The following is a 19,552-nucleotide window of genomic DNA, read 5'->3' as shown; positions in this document are numbered from 1 at the left end:
ATGGCCGTCGTTCCCGCTTCGAAAATTTAAGTCGTCCGTGAATAGGGCTAGACGCCATTTACGTTCACGTCGAAACCAATGACGTCCTTGCGACGTCATTTAGCGCAATGCACGTCGAGAAATTTTAGGGACGGCGCATGCGCAGTACATTCAGCGCGGGAACGCGCCTAATTTAAATGATCCACGCCCCCTACCCGGATCATTTGAATTAGGCGGGCTTGCGCCGGGGGATTTACGCTACGCCGCCGCAACTTTATAGGCAAGTGCTTTTTGAATCAAGCACTTGCCCGTAAAACTTGCGGCGGCGTAACGTAAATGAGATACTTTACGCCGCCGCAGAGATGCAGCGATCTACGAGAATCTGGCCCACCGTATTTATCTGCGTATAACACGCACAGGTGTATAACACGCACCCCAATTTAAGAAGGAACTTTCGGGAAAAAAACTTTATTTTTTTTAAACAAAGCACTTTGAAGCAAAATAATGGTCATTGAGCATCAATGAAGCCTGATCTGTGCCCATCTGCAGCCTCAATGCAGCTTGATCTATGCCCACCTGCAGCTTCAGTGCAGCCTGATCTATGCCCATTTGCAGCTTCAGTGCAGCCTGATCTGTGCCCATCTGCAGCCTCAATGTAGCCTGATCTGTGCCCATCTGCAGCCTCAATGTAGCCTGATCTGTACCCATCTGCAGCTTCAATGCAGCCTGATCTGTGCCCACCTGCAGCTTCAGTGCAGCCTGATCTGTTCCCATCTGCAGCTTCAGTGCAGTCTGATATGTGCCCATCTGCAGATTCAGTGCAGCCTGATCTGTGCCCATCTGCAGATTCAGTGCAGCCTGATCTGTGCCCATCTTCAGCCTCAATGTACCCTGATCTGTACCTATCTGCAGCCTCAATGTAGCCTGATCTGTGCCTATCTACACCCGCAATGCAGCCTGATCTGTGCCCATCTGCAGTCTCAATGCAGCCTGATCTGTGCCCATCTGCAGCTTCAGTGCAGCCTGATCTGTGCCCATTTGCAGCCTCAATGTAGCCTGATCTGTGCCCATTTGCAGCCTCAATGCGGCCTGATCTGTGACCATCTGCAGCCTGATCTGTGCCCACCTGCAGCTTCAGTGCAGCCTGATCTGTGCCTATCTGCAGCCTGATCTGCGTCCATCTCCCCCAATCAATGCAGCTGCCTGATTAAGCCTCACAATCTCTCAATGCAGGAAATCGCTGAGCCGTCATCTCCTGATTAATCGGCTCTGGGTTAGCAGTCACATACACAGTCCCGCCTCCACCATCAGCATTGGACCAGCTCCTGTGATAGACAGAACACTGGTCCATTGCCGGTGGCGGAGGCGGGACTGTGTATGTGACGTGAGAGCAGAGTGGAGAGGAAATGACGGCTCTGTGAATTCCGGTGGCGCTCATCCCCCTCCAAGGTACGCTGTCGGCGTATAACACGCACACTTGATTTGCCCCCTATTTTTAGGGGAAAAATGTGTGTGTTATACGCCGATAAATACGGGTATATCAGTTCTGGAGTTGAGCTTGAAAGGTATGTTTATTTAATATGAACTCTACAGTCTCATTAATCTCATCTTTGTAGGTAGGATTTTGTTGATCTGCAGATTTGTTGAACTGTACACGTGTATTAGCTGAGCAGTAAAGATGCCTCTCCTGATTACTTGGGAATATCACATATTTTCTCCTCTGTGACCTGTGCACAATAATAAATAAATGATTAGGTTTACAGTTTTTTAATTACCACTTACCAGACTTAGGCCATCCAACAAAATGCAAATTATTATTTTGCATCATTAAACTGATGTTGGCATGTAGATAAACTGTAATTGTATACTGGACCAGCCAAGGGAAACTTGGGTTTAATGGAAAAAGTAGAATTTTTGTTTTTACAGTTAGATAACTAGAATATGCTGTGCAGGACCTGACATCATAACACAGTTCCCCCTCCAAAACAATTGCTTATAATTGAACAATGCACAGCAATCTGCCTAACTCTCACCATACACGGTACAATCTGGCGGTACTGTATTTGTACAGTCTCTCTTAGGTGTAACAAAACTGTTTAATATGAAGACCTAGCTAAGCTAACTATACAAGTTGTAACTAAGCAGGCAGGATCTTGCACTATATAGATGTTACTAGATCTAGCAGATTGTACTGACAGATTGTAACACTTATGATGAGCTGTAGACAGTTTCTATCTGCTTTTGACAATTCCTGTACCATCATTACCAGACTTCAAAAACTGTTGCAGGGGCAGAGCTGTTGGAAGTTTTCTATTGATGTAGGCACACCCCCAGAACTACATCCTCCAAGAGCCCTTTCTCTATACACAGTGAATGGGCAGGCTCTTAAAGAGGTAGTAAACCCTCTTGAAAAAAATTGGAAAAAAAACCCTGCAAGAAAAATGCATAATGAGCTAGTATGCAGAGCATACTAGCTCAATGGGGGTAATCCACAAAGATCCGGCGTAACTTAATTTTTTCCATTTAAGTTACACTGCCTTAAAATTTCTACCTAAGTGCCCGATCCACAAAGCACTTACCTAGAAATTTTGGGCTGTGTAACTTAAATTCCACCGTCGCAAGGCGTTTCTATTTTCATGGGGGCGATTCCCATTTAAATTAGGCGCGCTCCCGCGCCGGCCATGCTGCGCATGCTCGTTACGTCATTTTCCCGACGTGCATAGCGCGAAATTACGTTACGCCGAGCTCTGTGGATTGCGACGGGTCAATAAAGTTGCGTTGAAAAAAAAAAAGATACGGCGCGAAAAAAAAAAATTAAAAATTAAAAAAAAATCGCGTCGCTGGACGCTGGGTCTGCTTTTACATGGTGTAAACAGTTTACACTTTGTAAAAGCAGCCCTAATTTTGCGTTTGCAAACTAAAACTTACGGAGAAAAAACGAAGCTGAAAAGCTTTGTGGATCTCCGTAAGTGCTAATTTGCATACCCGAGGCGGCATTTCGACACGAAATGCCCCCAGCGGCGGATGCGGTACTGCATCCTAAGATCCGGCAGTGTAAGTCCCTTACACATGTCGGATCTTCTGCCTAACTATGGAAAACTGATTATGTGGATCAGTTCCATAGTTAGGAACAGGGATACGACAAAGTAACAGCAGTTACGCCGTCGTATCCCTTTTGTGGATCTGGCCCAATATGTATTACTTACCTGAGATCGAAGCCCCCGCAGCGTTGCTCGTTCTTCACCTCCGCTGTCGCCAACTTTCCCCGAGTGTCTTCCTCGTATCGCGGCTCCGGCGCTGTGACTGGCCGGAGCCGCGATGATGTCACTCGCCGTTAGTAACGGTACTCTCAGTGTGCCTGCGCGCCGTTGTTTACGGCGCATGCGCCGTAGACATCATTGCATGTCTTTTGGAAATATCTCCTAAACCGTGTAGGTTTAGGAGATATTTCTTGCACCTACAGGTAAGCCTTAATCTAGGCTAACCTGTAGGTAAAAGTGGTCTGTAAGGGTTTACAACCACTTTAAATGTCAAAGCAAGAGCATTGTTTTGCTGGAAATGTTATTAACTACTTGCCGACCAGCCGCCGGCGGCAGGTCGGCTCCCCTGCGCGAGAGCCCGTAGCTCTACGTCGGCTCTCGAAGCGGCCACTAGGGGAGCATGCGCGCGCCCCCACTCGTCCCTGACTCCCGTGCGCGGGCGCGATCGCTGCCGGGCACCCGCGATTGCTCTTTACAGAGCGAGGACCGGGAGCTGTGTGTGTAACAGTCCTGTCAGGGGAGAAATGCCTGACTGTCTGTTCATACAATGTATGAACAGCGATCAGTCATTTCCCCAAGTGAGTCCACCCCCCCCTACAGTTAGAACACACCCAGGGAACATACTTAACCCCTTCCCCGCCCCCTAGTGTTAATCCCTTCCCTGCCAGTGGCATTTTTATAGTAATCCAATGCATTTTTATAGCACTGATCGCTATAAAAATGCCAATGGTTCCAAAAATGTGTCCGACATAATGTCGCAGTACCGAAAAAAAAATCGCTGATCGCCACCATTCCTAGTATAAAAACAAATATTAATAAAAATGCCATAAAACTACCCCCTATTTTGTAAACGCTATAACTTTTGCACAAACCAATCAATAAATGTTTATTGCGATTTTTTTTTTACGAAAAATATGTAGAAGAATACGTATCGGCCTAAACTGAGGAAAAAAAATGTTTTTATATATATTTTTGGGGGAAATTTATTATAGCAAAAAATAAAAAATATTCATTTTTTTCAAAATTGTCGCTCTATTTTAGTTTATAGCGCAAAAACTAAAAACCGCAGAGGTGATCAAATACCACCAAATGAAAGCTCTATTTGTGGGAAAAAAAGGACGCCAATTTTGTTTGGGAGCCACGTCGCACGACCGCGCAATTGTCAGTTAAAGCGACGCCGTGCCGAATCGCAAAAAGTGCTCTGGTCTTTGACCAGCAATATGGTGCGGTGGTTAATATATACATTTGTACACATTGACAGGGTGAAGGTGGGTATAGACAAAGTCCAACAAGCATCCACGAAGCTTGCCATTACCATGCAGAAGCTTTCTGGATTGCTGGCAGATCAATTATTTGTATGCACTTGCCACATTTTTAGAGCTATAATACTGGAAAATAAGCATGTATTGTAGAGACGTATTGTGTGTATGTATAGCTATATACACTATATTACCAAAAGTATTGGGACGCCTGCCTTTACACGCACATGAACTTTAATGGCATCCCAGTCTTAGTCCGTAGGGTTCAATATTGAGTTGGCCCACCCTTTACAGCTATAACAGCTTCAAATCTTCTGGGGAGACTGTCCACAAGGTTTAGGAGAGTGTCTATGGGAATGTTTGACCGTTCTTCCAGAAGCGCATTTGTGAGGTCAGGCACTGATGTTGGACGAGAAGGCCTGCCTCGCAGCCTCCACTCTAATTCATCCCAAAGGTGTTCTATCAGGTTGAGGTCAGGGCTGTGTGCAGGCCAGTCAAGTTCCTCCACCCAAAACTTATCCATGTCTTTATGGACCTTGCTTTGTGAACTGGTACGCAGTGCAAAACAAACCTAAAGACACAAAGTACAAACTGGTACAAATATTAAGACACTAAGGGTGTATTTATTAAAATAATTGCAGAGCTATTTGTCCTGTAAAACCTCATGTACATTTGTTCTGTTCGAATGGGGACAAAAACGATTGTTGTTAGACCATGTTCTCTCTAGTCAAATGTTCTTCATTTCTATAGAATAGATTGAATCAGGAAAATACTGCATTATGTCCACTAGATGGAGCTATTTATCATAGGAGCAAAATACAGTGCCTTGAAATTTTCCACATTTTGTCCTCTGCTACTAATGAGTCAGCTTGCAGATCGCAACGTCTGATGGTTTGGTCATCCAAGGCTCCGGGATCTGAACTACAGCTATGTGCCATTCGGAATCCATTAGAACAAACACCAGGCAGGCTGTATGTAAGTTCAAACAGGAAGACTTTTATTGGAAGCACACAACACACTTTTATACGGAATTTGCAACATCCCGCCCCCAACAACCGCTTTCCTATTGGTCAATTGTAAAGTACATGTAGTCCTCCTTCAGGTCCTCTTGCCATGCAAATGAGGACTTGAAAATGAGTCATAAGGGATTGAATAGAATAGAAGGACTGCTATGTGTAATGAGACCGAAGCCCCAGGGGGCAATCAATGTACACAATAGCCAGACACAGAACAATGGAGCCGTCTGGAGCCTTAAGGCTCCATTCACATCTATGCGACAAAACACCCGACGTCGGACGCTTCTGCCGATGGGGGGCAGAATTCCCATTGCTGTCTATGGAGATGGTTCACATCTCATAGACGCCGAACGCCTGTCGCCTGAAAAAAAGTCCCAGACCCTTTTTTTCAGGCGACATTGGTGTTCGCCCATTGACAGCAATGGGAAGAATCTGAAAAAAAAAAAAAAGATACACACTCGCGGCAAAATACGCTGCGTACGCCGTACGCCGCTGTCGCATAGATGTGAATGGAGCCTAAGACAGAGCAGAAGACCCCCCACTGTGTAACAGAGTTCAAGGAGGAACACTTCCGCATTCCAAGGTCCATGACAACTACCAACAGCGTTTTTTGCCACACTATTCAGATATTTATTTGTAAAAAAAATTGAAAACCATTTATCATTTTCCTTCCACTTCATAATTATGTGCCACTTTGTGTTGGTCTATCATAAAATCCAATAAAATACACTTGCATTTTTGGCTGAAACATGACAAAATGTGGGAAATTTCAAGGGGTATGAATACTTTATCAAGGCACTGTATATATTTTCTATGATCGTCAGCTCATAAAGCTGTTGTTTTTCTAAATCATTTTATAAAGAACTTTTGAACTTGAGAGAAAATAGCCCAATACCATTTGATTTTGCCCCATTTGCATAGTATGGCTATAAATGCAGTTTCCCAGGGCAAATGTGTATACTTTTTCTTTTTATAAACACATCTCTAATGTTAGCGCATGCATTAACTGAAACTGAAAATATGGGATGATGCGCTCGAGGCCGCAGACGAAGGAGAATCGTGTCTCCTGGTTCTGCTGGACCTAAGCGCAGCCTTTGACACAGTAGACCATAAATTGCTACTGAGACGACTAACAGAAGTCGCCGGAGTCTCAGAAGATGCCTTACCATGGTTCTCCTCTTTTCTCGGAAACCGTTCACAAACAGTGAAACTGGGATCTTTCACGTCAGAAAAACGCGCGGTGCCATGTGGGGTCCCCCAAGGATCCCCCCTATCACCGGTGCTGTTTAATATCTATCTTCGTCCTCTCTTTGATATTATCAGTAACCAAGAACTACTCTATCACTCTTATGCAGACGACACGCAGTTGTACTTTCGCATCTGCCAAAAAAAGGATCATCATCTCAGATTAGAGAAATGTCTCTCTTCAATAGAAAACTGGATGACTAAGAGTTATCTCAAACTCAATAGCGCTAAAACAGAACTCTTTATGTTCAATGCCAGTCGGAAGAGTCAACCGACAACAAACTGGACACCTTCGCCCATCCTGGGTCAGACCATCTCCCCTAGCTCCAAAGTCAGAAGTCTAGGAGTCACGTTTGACACCTTCATGACAATGGACGCACAAATAGGGTCAGTAGTCAGCGGGACGCACCATTTGATGCGCCTTCTACGCAGACTTATTCCATTTATTCCCAAAGAAGACATAGCAGTCGTGGTGGGAACAATCGTGAATTCCAGACTGGACTATGCAAATGCCCTTTACCTCGGGCTCCCCAAGTACCAAATCGCTCGTCTTCAAGTCGTACAGAATACGGCCGCCAGACTTGTGACTGGGAAAAAATCTTGGGAATCAATCTCACCTTCACTGAGATCCCTTCACTGGTTGCCAGTGAAAGACAGAATTGCATTCAAAGCACTCTGCCTGACACATAAGTGCATCCATGGGAAGGCTCCTAGATATCTATGCGACAAGATCAAACCGCACAATTGCAACCGCATTCTGCGATCCACCGACCAAAATCTGGTCAAGGTTCCTAAAACCAAATACAAGTCCAAAGGAGAAAGAAGGTTTGCTTTTCAGGGCCCCAGGCTTTGGAATGCTTTACCAACCAGCATTCGGTTGGAGCAAAACCACCTGTCTTTCAGAAGGCAGATCAAAACCCTGCTTTTCTGATAGGCATGAGACACAAACAACAAGCGCCCAGAGGCGATTCAGTTCGCATGTGCCGCGCTATATAAATTTTTCATTCATTCATTCATTCATTAATTTCCCATGATACTTTGTGCCATCTACTGGCCAAATGTGGTGTTTTCCATTTTTAATAAATAAAAAAGATTTGTCCACTGCACAAAATAGCCTGATAACATTCATTCCAATTGTACAGAATAGACATGTACTTTTAATGGGCAAATTGCTATTTGTGTAAGTGCCCCCCCAGGGTTAGCTCATGTGACCTTGTCCTCTCCAAATTGTTAACCACTTCCATACCAGGCACTTACGCACCTTCCCGCCCAAGCCAATTTTCGGCTTTCAGCACTGTCACATTTTGAATGGCAATTGCGCGGTCATGCTACACTGTACCCAAACAAAATTGGCGTCTTTTTTCCCCACAAATAGAGCTTTCTTTTGGTGGTATTTGATCACCTCTGCGTTTTTTTTTTTTGCGCAACAACTAAAAAAAGACTGAAAATTTTGAAAAAAAATTACGTTCTTATTTTTTTCTGTTAATTTTTTTGTAAATAAGTAAGTTTTCTCTTTTAATTACGGGCACTGAAATGGCGGCACTGATGGGCACCGATGAGATGGCACTGATGGACATAGTAGGCCGATGAGGTAGTACTGACGGGCACAGGTGAGGTGGCACTGATTGGCGGTGCTGGTATGTGGCACTGATGGGCACTCATAGGTGGCACTGATGGGCACACATAGGTGGCACTGGGCACACATAGGTGGCACTGATGGGCACACATAGGCGTCACTGATGGGCACACATAGGCGGCACTGATGGGCACTCATGGGCGGCACTGATAGGCACTCATGGGCGGCACTGATAGTCACTCATGGGCGGCACTGGGCACTCATAGGCGGCACAGATGGGCACTCATGGGACGGCACTGATGGATAATTATGGGTGGCACAGATGGGCACTGATAGGTGGGCACTGGGCATGGATGGGCACTGTGGGGTGGCACTGATGGACACTGTGGGGTGGCACTGATGGACACTGTGGGGCAGCACTGATTTACCCATGTTGCCAGTCAGTGCCCACTGATTGGCATCTTTTTTTTTTTTTAATGCTTTTTTTTTTTTTTGTCCTTTCCTGGTGGTCCAGGGTGGGCTTCCCTGGTGGTCCAGTGTGGCGATCCGAGGGGGGGCTGCGCTGATAAACAATCAGCGCGAACCCCCCCTGTCAGGAGAGTCGCCGATCGGCTCTCCTCTACTAGCGACAGACGCGAGTGAGGAAGAGCCATCAACGGCTCTTCCTGTTTAAATTGTGATCAGCCGTGATTGGACACGGCTGATCACGTGGTAAAGAGCCTCCGCCGAAGGCTCTTTACCGAGATCGGAGATGCAGGGTGTCAGACTGACACCCCGCACCACCGATCGCCGCGCTGCGCGCGCGCGGCATTAAATCCTGCAGGACGTCCATGGACGTCCAGTCAGGATTTCAAAACCACTTCCCGGACGTAAATCGCCTATAGCCTGGGCGGGAAGTGGTTAAATTAAGGTGTCAGGTTAGTGATGGGATCATTCATGGGCAGGCTAACACTGTGATAGTGTCACCAATCTCCACTTGCTTCCATTGGTTATTATAGTTACATAGTAGGTGAGGTTGAAAAAACACATCCATCAAGTCCAACCTATGTGTGTGATTATATGTCAGTATTACCTTGTATATCCCTGTATGTTGTGGTCATTCAGGTGCTTATCTAATAGTTTTTTGAAACTATTGATGCCCCCCGCTGACACCACCGCCTGTGGAAGGGAATTCCACATTCTTACCGCTCTAATGTCGCGTACACACGATCCGAATTTCCGATGAAAAAAGTCTGATTCATCGGAAATTCCGATCGTGTGTGGGCCCCATCTTACTTTTTTCCGTCAGTGTTTAGAAATAGAACATGTTTTATTTTTTTCCGATGGAAAAAAAGATAGGAAATTCCTATCGTCTGTGTGCAATTCCGACGGAGAAAAAACCCACGCATGCTCAGAATCAAGTCGACGCATGCTCGGAAGCATTGAACTTCATTTTTCTCGGCTTGTCGTAGTGTTTTACACCACCGCGTTTTGGACGGTCGGAATTTGGTCTGACAGTGTGTATGCAAGACAGCTTGAACGGAATTCCGATGAAAAGCTCCATTGGATTTTAGGTCATCTGAAATTCGGATCGTGTGTACGGGCATTACAGTAAAGAGCCCTCTACGTAGTTTAAGGTTAAACCTCTTTTCTTCTAATTTTAATGAGTGGCCATGTGTCTTGTTAAACTCCCTTCCACAAAAAAGTTTTCTCCCTATTGTGGGGTCACCAGTACGGTATTTGTAAATTGAAATCATATCCCCTCTCAAGCGTCTCATCTCCGGAGAGAATAAGTTCAGTGTTCGCAACCTTTCCTCATAACTAATATCCTCCAGACCCTTTATTAGCTTTGTTGCCCTTCTCTGGACTCTCTCCAGTTCCAGTACATCCTTCCTGGGTACTGGTGCCCAGAACTGGACGGCATACTCCAGATGCGGCCGGACCAGAGTCTTGTAGAGTGGAGAATTATCCCTTTTTAATGCATGCCAATATTCTGTTTGTTTTGTTGGCAGCAGCTTGGCATTGCACGCCATTGCTGAGCCTGTCATCTACTAGGACCCCCAGGTCCTTTTCTATCCTAGATTACACCCCCCAGAGGGTCTCCCCCCAGTGTATAGATTTCATTCGTATTTTTGCCACCCAAATGCATTATTTTGCATTTTTCTACATTGAACCTCATTTGCCATGTAGTTGCCCACCCCATTCATTTGTTCAGATCTTTTTGCAAGGTTTCCACTAGGGTTGTCCCGATACCGATACTAGTACGGATACCGAATATTTGCGCTAGTACTTGTACTCGCGCAAATACTCCCGATGCCTGGTAGAATACTTTTTTTTTTTTTCGAGTGCGGGTGGAGAGGGGGCGGAGAGCGTAGCAGAGCAGTCCTCGTATGGGGGAGAGGAGAGCTGCTGCCGCTGCCGCCATCGGACGGGTGACCTGTCTATCAAAGTTTCTGGGCAAGGGGGAGGGGCTATACATGACGGCGCGGCGGGGGAACACACAGCTATTCAAATGCAAATGACAGCTGTTGTGTTCCCCCAGCACATAGTAACTAGATGTCGGCAGCGGCGGGGGATTGACTTGGCTTTGTCTTAGGGGACACAAGGCTGCATTAGGGACATGGCTGAATTTAGGGACATGGTTGAATTAAGGGACATGGCTGAATTAAGGGACATGGCTGAATTTAGGGACATGGCTGAATTTAGGGACATGGCTGAATTTAGGGACATGGCTGAATTAAGGGACATGGCTGAATTAAGGGACATGGCTGAATTTAGGGACAAGGCTGCATTTGGGGACACAAGGCTGCATTTGGGGACACGTGGCTGCATTTAAAAAAAAGTATCGGTATTCGGTTTCGGCGAGTACATGAAAAAAAGTATCGGTATTTGTACTCGGTCCTAAAAAAGTGGTATCAGGACAACCCTAGTTTCCACATCCTGCAGAGAAATGATTGCCCTGCCTGCTTATTAACATAATCATACTCATAGCAGCTCCTGAATTGTCACAAAGGTCATCAAGTTGATGGCTTTCAAACAATAATGCTCCACACGTTTGAAATGTAAGCAGTCAGCACTTTGTCCTCTCCCATTACTCGAGTTGAACAATTAATGTAAATGAAGGACTTGCGTTAACTATTTGTCCCGGTTTGTGGGAATGAATGATTCTGTAAGGACAAAGTACATGCAGGGAGATATCTCAGCCTCAATGACTGCTATCACCTTACTGCCTGGGGAAAGCCAGCGGTGAACATGCTTTCTCCAGGCCATTTCTCAAGACATTTACTGGGGGCGTTCTTATTTATTTCTGGACTGATATGTCAGCTTGGGGAGCCATCGAAATCCAGGCAGAGAAGGGACACACTCTATGATCAGTAAGTGTTATATTGTGTTTTTTTTTTAAAAGAAGGATGTACATTCTGATAGTAACCCTGGTATGGATTAGGGCAAAATGGGGCTCTAGGTAAGGTAACGGTTTCCCCCCTCCTCTCTTTGGTTGACATCATTAAAAAGGCACATACAAGTTGCACAATTTGTATTGTCTGTATTTTTTAGATAACATCAGACACCAAGGCCCGGATTCACAAAGACTTACGCCGACGAATCAGTAGATACGCCGCCGTAAGTCCGAATGTGCGCCGTCGTATCTATGAGCTCATTCTTAAAATGAGATACGCCTAAATTTTGCCAAGATACGACCGACGTAAGTTTCCTACGCCATCGTATCTTGGGTGCATATTTACGCTGGCCGCAAGGGGCGCGTCCGTTGATTTACGCATCGAATATGTAAATCAGCTAGATACGCCGACTCACCCCTCATCCAATTTGCATGCCGGAGATTGTGACCGGCTCTCTATGGAGCCAGTTCACATATCTCCGCTGCGGCTCTGGTGAGAATTTGCACAAGGGTCCTGTGCATCTTTTGGTCCATGTTCAGGTCTGAATTCAGCCCAAAAGAATCCGGCTGAAATTGGACTGGAACGGTGAACAGTGATGCACGAGACCCCTGCTGTGAGACGCATGTGGCAATAGTGTGAACCCAGCCTAAAGCTTCATTCACACTTGAGTGTAGCGATTTACTTGCGTTTTTCGGGCATTTATTTGTTTTTTGCAGCTTTTTACAAGCATTTTTAAAGCGTTTTAGAAGTGTATTACAACCGATTTACAGCTTCAGGCATTTTTGTTTAGTTAATAGAAAGCAATGTGGGGGGCGGTGGGGAGGAGATTAGGGGTGGAGAGCTGCTATTTGAGCAGAAAATTCTCTGAAAATGCACAAGTAAGGTGTTTCTATTGAAGTTTATGGGGCCAAAAAGACTTGTAATCTGCCAAAAAGAAGCTCATGTGCTTTTTTAAGCGACAAGTGACAGAACGCTCATATGTGAACAGGGGCTATTGAAATGAATAGGATTTGGCTTGTTGAGCGTTTTAGAGCTACAAGCTTCAAGCAGAAAATCGCTCAGCTGTGAACGGGGCCTAAAAGTTCACCCTTCCTTGTGAAGTGACAGCCAGGCAGTAGCTCAGCGTTGACTGATTACACTATTCTGGTTTATTGAAGGACCGTAAAGGTTATATAGCTGAGCCCCGGGACATCCAGCCATGTGCTGCCTTGTGGATGATTTGGCTCTTTATTCATATTATTATTATTATTTAGGTACTTAGATAGCGCCATTAATTTACGCAGCGCTTTACATATACATTGTATGTTCACATTGGTCCCTACCCTCAAGGAGCTTACAACCTAAGGTGATAGAATGTGATTGGTTACTATAAGTAAGGCCCCGTACACACGACCGAGTTTCTCGGCAGAATTCAGCCAGAAACTCGATCGGAGCCGTATTCTGCCGAGAAACCCGGTCGTGTGTACACTTTTGGCCGAGGAAACCGACGAGGATCTTGTCGGGCCAAATAGAGAACATATTCTCTATTTCCTCGTTAGTCAATGAGGAAACTTGGCTCGCCGAGATCCTCGGCGGCTTCACAAGGAACTCGACGAGCAAAACGATGTGTTTTACTCGTCGAGTTTCTCGGACGTGTGTACGGAGCCTAATACATTTTCAAATGTAGATAAGATGCTTGAACACCCTCACAGTCATCAAGGGATGTTATGAAAAAATCATACATTAACATTTTTGGATTACTGATTTGCATCTTGTGGATTAGGTCAGAGGAGTTGGATCTTTAATAACCAAAATTAGGGCTCATAAGAGTATCCCTTGAGACCATAATGTGTTTAATAGTTTTTAGCCAATGTAGCTCAATTGAGATAGTTTGAGTGATCCATCTAGTGAGAATATGTATATAGGGTAATCAGGACCCCACCTTCTTGCCGGTGATCCCTTTAGTGATAACCAAATATCTATACAGAGAAATCAGGACCTCCATCCTCGTGCTGGTGTTCCCTCTAGTGATAACCAAAGATCTATACAGAGGAATCAGGACCTCCATCCTCGTGCTGGTGTTCCCTCTAGTGATAATCAAAGATCTATACATAGGAATCAGGACCTCCATCCTCGTGCTGGTGTTCCCTCTAGTCATAACTAAAGATCTATACATAGGAATCAGGACCTCCATCCTTGAGGTGGTGTTCCCTCTAGTGATAACCAAAGATCTATACATAGGAATCAGGACCTCCATCCTCGTGCTGGTGATCCCTCTAGTGATAACCAAAGATCTATACAAAGGAATCAGGACCTCCATCCTCGTGCTGGTGTTCCCTCTAGTGATAACCAAAGATCTATACATAGGAATCAGGACCTCCATCCTCGTGCTGGTGTTCCCTCTAGTGATAACCAAAGATCTATACAGAGGAATCAAGACCTCAATCCTTGTGTTGGTGTTCCCTCTAGTGATAACCAAAGATCTATACATAGGAATCAGGACCTCCATCCTCCTGCTGGAGATCCCTCTAGTGATAACCAAAGATCTATACAGAGGAATCGGGACCTCTATCCTCCTGCTGGGGATAACTCTAGTTATAACCAAAAATCTGTATAGGGGGACTCAAGACCTCCATCCTCCTGCTGGAGATTGGAGATCCCTCTAGTAATAACTAAAGATTTATATAGAAGAATCAGGACCTTCTTCCTCCTGCTAAAGATCCCTTTAGTGATAACCAAAGATCTATATAGAGGAATCTGGACCTCCTTTCTCCTGTTGGTGATCCCTCTAGTGACAATTATGATCTATGATCAAGACCTCCATCATTGTGCTGGAATACCCTCTAGAGCTAACTAAAGATCTACATAGGAATCAGGACCTCCTGCCTCCTCCAGGTGATCCCTCTAGTGATAACTAAAGATCTATATAGAATAATCAGGACCTTCTTCCTCCTGCTGGTTATCCTTCGAATGAAAACTTAAGATCAACATAGGAATCAAGATCTCCTTCGCCCTGCTGGTGAAAACCCCAAATACACAATCTCAGAAAATTAGAATATTGTGAAAGGGTGCAATATTCTAGGCTCAAAGTGCCCCACTCTAATCAGCTAATTAAGCCATAACACCTGCAAAGGGTTCCTGAGCCTTTAAATGATCTCTCAGTCTGGTTCAGTAGGAATCACAATCATGGGAAAGACTGCTGACCTGAAAGTTGTGCAGAAAACCATCATTGGCACCCTCCATAAGGAGGGAAAGCCTTAAAAGGTAATTGCAAAATAAGTTGGATTTTCCCAAAGTGCTGTTTCAAAGTACATTAATAGAAAGTTATGTGGAAGGGAAAAGTGTGGAAGAAAAAGGTGCACAAGCAGCAGGGATGACCACAGCCTGGAGAGGATTGTCAGGAAAAGGCCATTCAATAGTGTTGGGGACTTTCACAAGGAGTGGACTGAGGCTGGAGTCAGTGCATCAAGAGCCACCCTACACAGACGGAACCTGGACATGAGCTTCAAATGTCGTATTCCTCTTGTCACCCCACTCCTGACCAACAAACAACGTCAGAAGCGTCTTACCTGGGCTGAAGAAAAACACACCTGGTCTGTTCTCAGTGGTCCAAAGTCCTCTTTTCTGATGAGAACACATTTTGCATCTCATTTGGAAACCAAGGACCCCCAGTATGGAGGAAGAATGGAGGGGCACACACTGCAAGATGCTTGAAGTCCAGTGTGAAGTTTCCACAGCCTGTGATGATTTTGGGAGTCATGTCATCTGCTGGTGTTGGTCCACTGTGCTTCATTAAGTCCGGGGTCACCGCAGCCGTCTACCAGGAGATTTTGGAGCACTTCATGCTTCCTTCCGCCGACGATCTCTATGGGGATGCCGGCTTCATTTTCCAGCAGGTCTTGGCACCTCCCCCACACCGCCAAAAGCAGCAAAACCTGGTTCAATGACCGTGGGATTACTGTGCTTGATTGGCCAGCAAACTCGCCTGACCTGAACCCCATAGAGAATCTATAGGGCATTGCCAAGAGAAAGATGAGAGACATGAAACCGAACAATGCAGAAGAGCTGAAGGCCGCTATTGAAGCAACCTGGTCTTCCATAACACCTCAGCAGTGCCACAGGCTGATCGCTTCCATGCCACGCCGCATTGAGACAGTAATTGCTGCAAAAGGGGCCCAAACCAAGTACTGAGTACATATTCATGCTTCTACGTCTCAGAGGTCTGATTATTGTTCTATGTACAATCCTTGTTTTATTGATTGCATGTAATATTACAATTTTCTGAGATTGTGGATTTGGGGTTTTCATGAGCTGTAAGCCAAAATCATCACAATTATGACAAATCACGGCTTGAACTATCTTGCTTTGCATGTAATGAGTCTCTCTCATATATTAGTTTCACCTTTTAAAGTTGCATTTGTGAAATAAATGAACTTTTGCATGATATTCAAATTTTTCGAGTTTCACCTGTAAAACAAAGAAGAATGCCCAACTTTTTTTAGTTTTGGGTGGAGAAGGGAGGGCATGCAGTCTGTGACCTCATGGGAATTTAGATATTTTCTCTCACCTATCGGTTTGATGGTTGTCAGACAGAAGAGGAAGTGAGCAAACAGTTCCCCAATAGGGATGCACAGCAGACACCTCACTCCCTTGTTCGCATGTCACCTTTATATACTGTTTTGTTCACCATTGATGTAGTTTACTTTTCTAGTGCGGCTAAAATACTAGTTCTTGTGTTCTGCCTAAGGCCCCTTTTACACGTAGACTCCAATTAGAACAGCAGGGAATTTGCCCACTGATTCCTTGCTGATCAGAGCAGAGCGGGCGAATGAGAGGTCCGTGTCTGCTCAGTTTATGAAGAGCTGACATAGACATAGACATAGACAGAGCCCGCTCATCTCTATGGATACCCGACTTGTACTACCCTCTAATTCGATTTGCCTAGACCAGTGGTTCTCAAACTTTTAGTGCCGTGACCCCTTGATAAAATTTCACAAGTTATGGGGATCCCAACAGTAAAATTATTTTCGTAGTGTGTGTTGTCAGTACCCAAGGCAAGTCATTTGCGCCCCAACCCATTTAGCGCTCCCTGAGTCCCCTTCATAGTATTAAAACCTCATGTGGTACATTTTAGGATGTACTATTCTTTCTCTTTGTTCTCTTGCTATCCTAATTACTTTTTTTTTTTTACCCCTCTCTCTAGCAGTCTTTCTTGTTTTTTCTCTTATTCTTTCTCTCCCCTTTTCTTTCTTCCTCCTCCTCTTTTTCTCTCCTTTCCATGTATTCTCTATTTTTATTTCTTCTCTTACTCTTTGGTGGGGGGAATGGGATGAGTGGCAATGATGGGGGGGGGGGGGGGTCTGATCAGCTAACTTGGGTGCTCTTGATTAAGGTCATCTGCTGATCTGAGAACTGTAGTGGGGACTTTTAATGGCAACTATAATCACAGGTAGTGTTACTCTCTGTGTCTCCGACTTTGTGGTGTCTCGTAGCAGCAGGGATGGACTGGCCATAGGGACTACAGGGAGTTTCCCGGTGGGCCGATGGCTCAGTGGACCATTTTTTAAAACAGAGATGCTGCTTGGAGGACTTTTTTTAACGCCCTGGCAGCGCCCCAGTGTGAAAGCACTCAGGCTTTCACACTGGGACTGCAGCGGAAGCGTTTTTCAGTTGCTTTACAGACGCTATTTTTAGCCCAAAAGCGCCTAAAAAACGCCTCAGTGTAAAAAGGGGTCCTACACTCACCCCCTCTCTTTTACACTCACTCTCTTTTTCTTTTTTTTCTTACACTCACCCCCTTTCCCTCAACCCTCCCTCTCTCTCATTCCCCTCTCTCTCACCCTCTCATGATATACAATAATGGATGTAAGGGCCTTTTGGTGGGTGTGATTTTTCGGGGGGGTGGGGGCAGCATTTTATTGAATTGAAGTGGGCCGGTCTGGATGAAGTCCAGGGCCAAATTTTTGTCCCAGTCCAGCCCTGCGTAGCAGTGACACTTATGCTGATATCGGGAGATAGGGTCTCCTCCAGCCCCTCCCACCTCACAATCCTCACCAGTCAACTGACCTCTAGTCTCTGCCCCCCAACCATGCCGTGAACTGAATAGGCAGCTGCGAAGAGGCTGAGTGGGCGGCCACAGGCTCCAGAGACAGCCCTGCTGGGCAGCCGCAAAAAGACTGGGAGAGTGGTGCAGGCTTCAGGAACAGCCCAGGATTTGGTGACCCCTGGCAAATCATCATTTGACCCCCGAGGGAGTCCCGACCCCCAGGTTGAGAACCACTGGCCTAGACGGAAGAGGACGAATTTATTTCCATTTCTTTTTAGCAGATTGTATTGTAGGTAGAACTTGTGTCCATTTACACCTACCGGTCCATAGAAAATCATGGATCATCCAATCAGGACCTGCCCAAATCACCTGTTACACTTTTCACCCATTCTTTTGCACCACACCCCCATCTTATCCCCATTCCCTTTTTCCTGTGGAGTTCGACCATTGGCTTTTTTTTTTTGTGTATTTTTGTGCGTGTACTCGAGAGAGGAGCCAGACTGCAGGAGTTGGGAGTAGGCAAGCCACCCCTAGAGGCAATCTGCCACCTTTCTCCATGCCCCGGGTGGCAATGGCGGGTGCATGAGTGGGTCCTCCCACAACGCCCGCCCTACCTGCTCCGCTTTGAAGCCCAGCGGGGCAGAGGGACTCCCTATAAGGGAGTGAGAGGATCTCGCCCGCTCAACCAGCCCCGTTAGTCCTTCGCCTCTCTTTTTAGAGACCGCGTGGTCAAAGTGCGTGCATGTTAACCCAATTTCGAGTGTTAACCCAATTTACTATATTTATAACGATTACCAAGCACTTATTCCTCAAAACAACACTATGTTAACCATGAAACCTTCAAATTTTATAATCCAGACTTATGGCTAAATTGAAGTAAAAAAGTAAAAAAAATTGCGAGCAGGAAGACTTTTTGTTGTTTCGTCTTCAATAAAACAAACTTACCTGCCTGTTCACAATCCTTTGTAGAATGTGCATTGAGCAGGGCATGGGCAGCTCAGTGTACATGCTAGACACCCCTTGGTGCATTGCAGAAGCTGCAGGCCAAACATGACAGCAGAAGACCTGACACTTGGGGAGAACCCAGGAAGAAGATGTCGGCGTCGGCAAAGGACATCACATAACTGGAGTAGATATGAGTATTTGCAGACTTGAGTACTACTTTAAAAGAATAAAAGCTTCCAAACACTATGGGGATTATTTACTAAAGCTGGACTTTGCAAAATCTGGTGTAGCTCTTATTAGAAACCAATCAGTTTCAAGGTTGTATTGTCAAAACCTAAAGTGGTTGTAAAGGCTGAAGTTTTTTTTTACCTTCATTCATTCTGTGCATAAGGGTAAAAAAACTTCAGGGTGCAGCTCCCCCCGATGTGCACGAGAGCTGAGGCTCTCACGGGTCTCTACCTTCTGATTGGCTTAGACAAAGCTGTGGGAGCAATTGGCTTCTGATGCTGTCAATCACAGCCACTGAGGAATGTGCGGGGAGGCGGGACTGACCCACACTCTGTGTGTCTCAGTGACACACAGAGGTGGCTTAAGAGTGAGCACACATGAGTGCCCCCAGAGCAAGCAGCGTGCTCGGTGGGCACTCAGAAAGGGGGAGGGGCCAGAAGTGCCAGCGGTTGGGTCTGCTCTGTGCAAAACCATTACACAGAGCAGGTAAGTATAACATGTTTGTGATTTTAAGGAAAAAAAAGAAAAGCTTTAGAACATGGGGGCGAAACCTGTGGCCCTTCAGCTGTTGCAGAACTACAAATCCCATTGTGCATCTGCCTTTGGTAGTCATGCTTGTAACTGTCAGCCTTGCAATGCCTC

General features: G+C 45.5%; 1 protein-coding gene across 1 annotated transcript in view; it reads left to right on the top strand.

The window, feature by feature from the left end:
* Positions 1–11,501: 11,501 nt before the first annotated feature.
* Positions 11,502–19,552, top strand: part of CUBN (cubilin) — a 365,663-nt gene continuing 357,612 nt past the window's right edge. Inside the window, exon 1 of the mRNA XM_040352464.1 lies at positions 11,502–11,688. Coding sequence (XP_040208398.1) covers positions 11,567–11,688 — 122 coding nt within the window. The 5' untranslated portion in view covers positions 11,502–11,566. The remainder of the gene's footprint in view (positions 11,689–19,552) is intronic.

Source organism: Rana temporaria, chromosome 5 (genome assembly GCF_905171775.1).
Source record: "Rana temporaria chromosome 5, aRanTem1.1, whole genome shotgun sequence".
Taxonomy (NCBI): Eukaryota; Metazoa; Chordata; class Amphibia; order Anura; family Ranidae; genus Rana; species Rana temporaria.
Note: the sequence above shows the minus strand (reverse complement) of the source record. Positions and strands in the feature narration are given on the sequence as shown.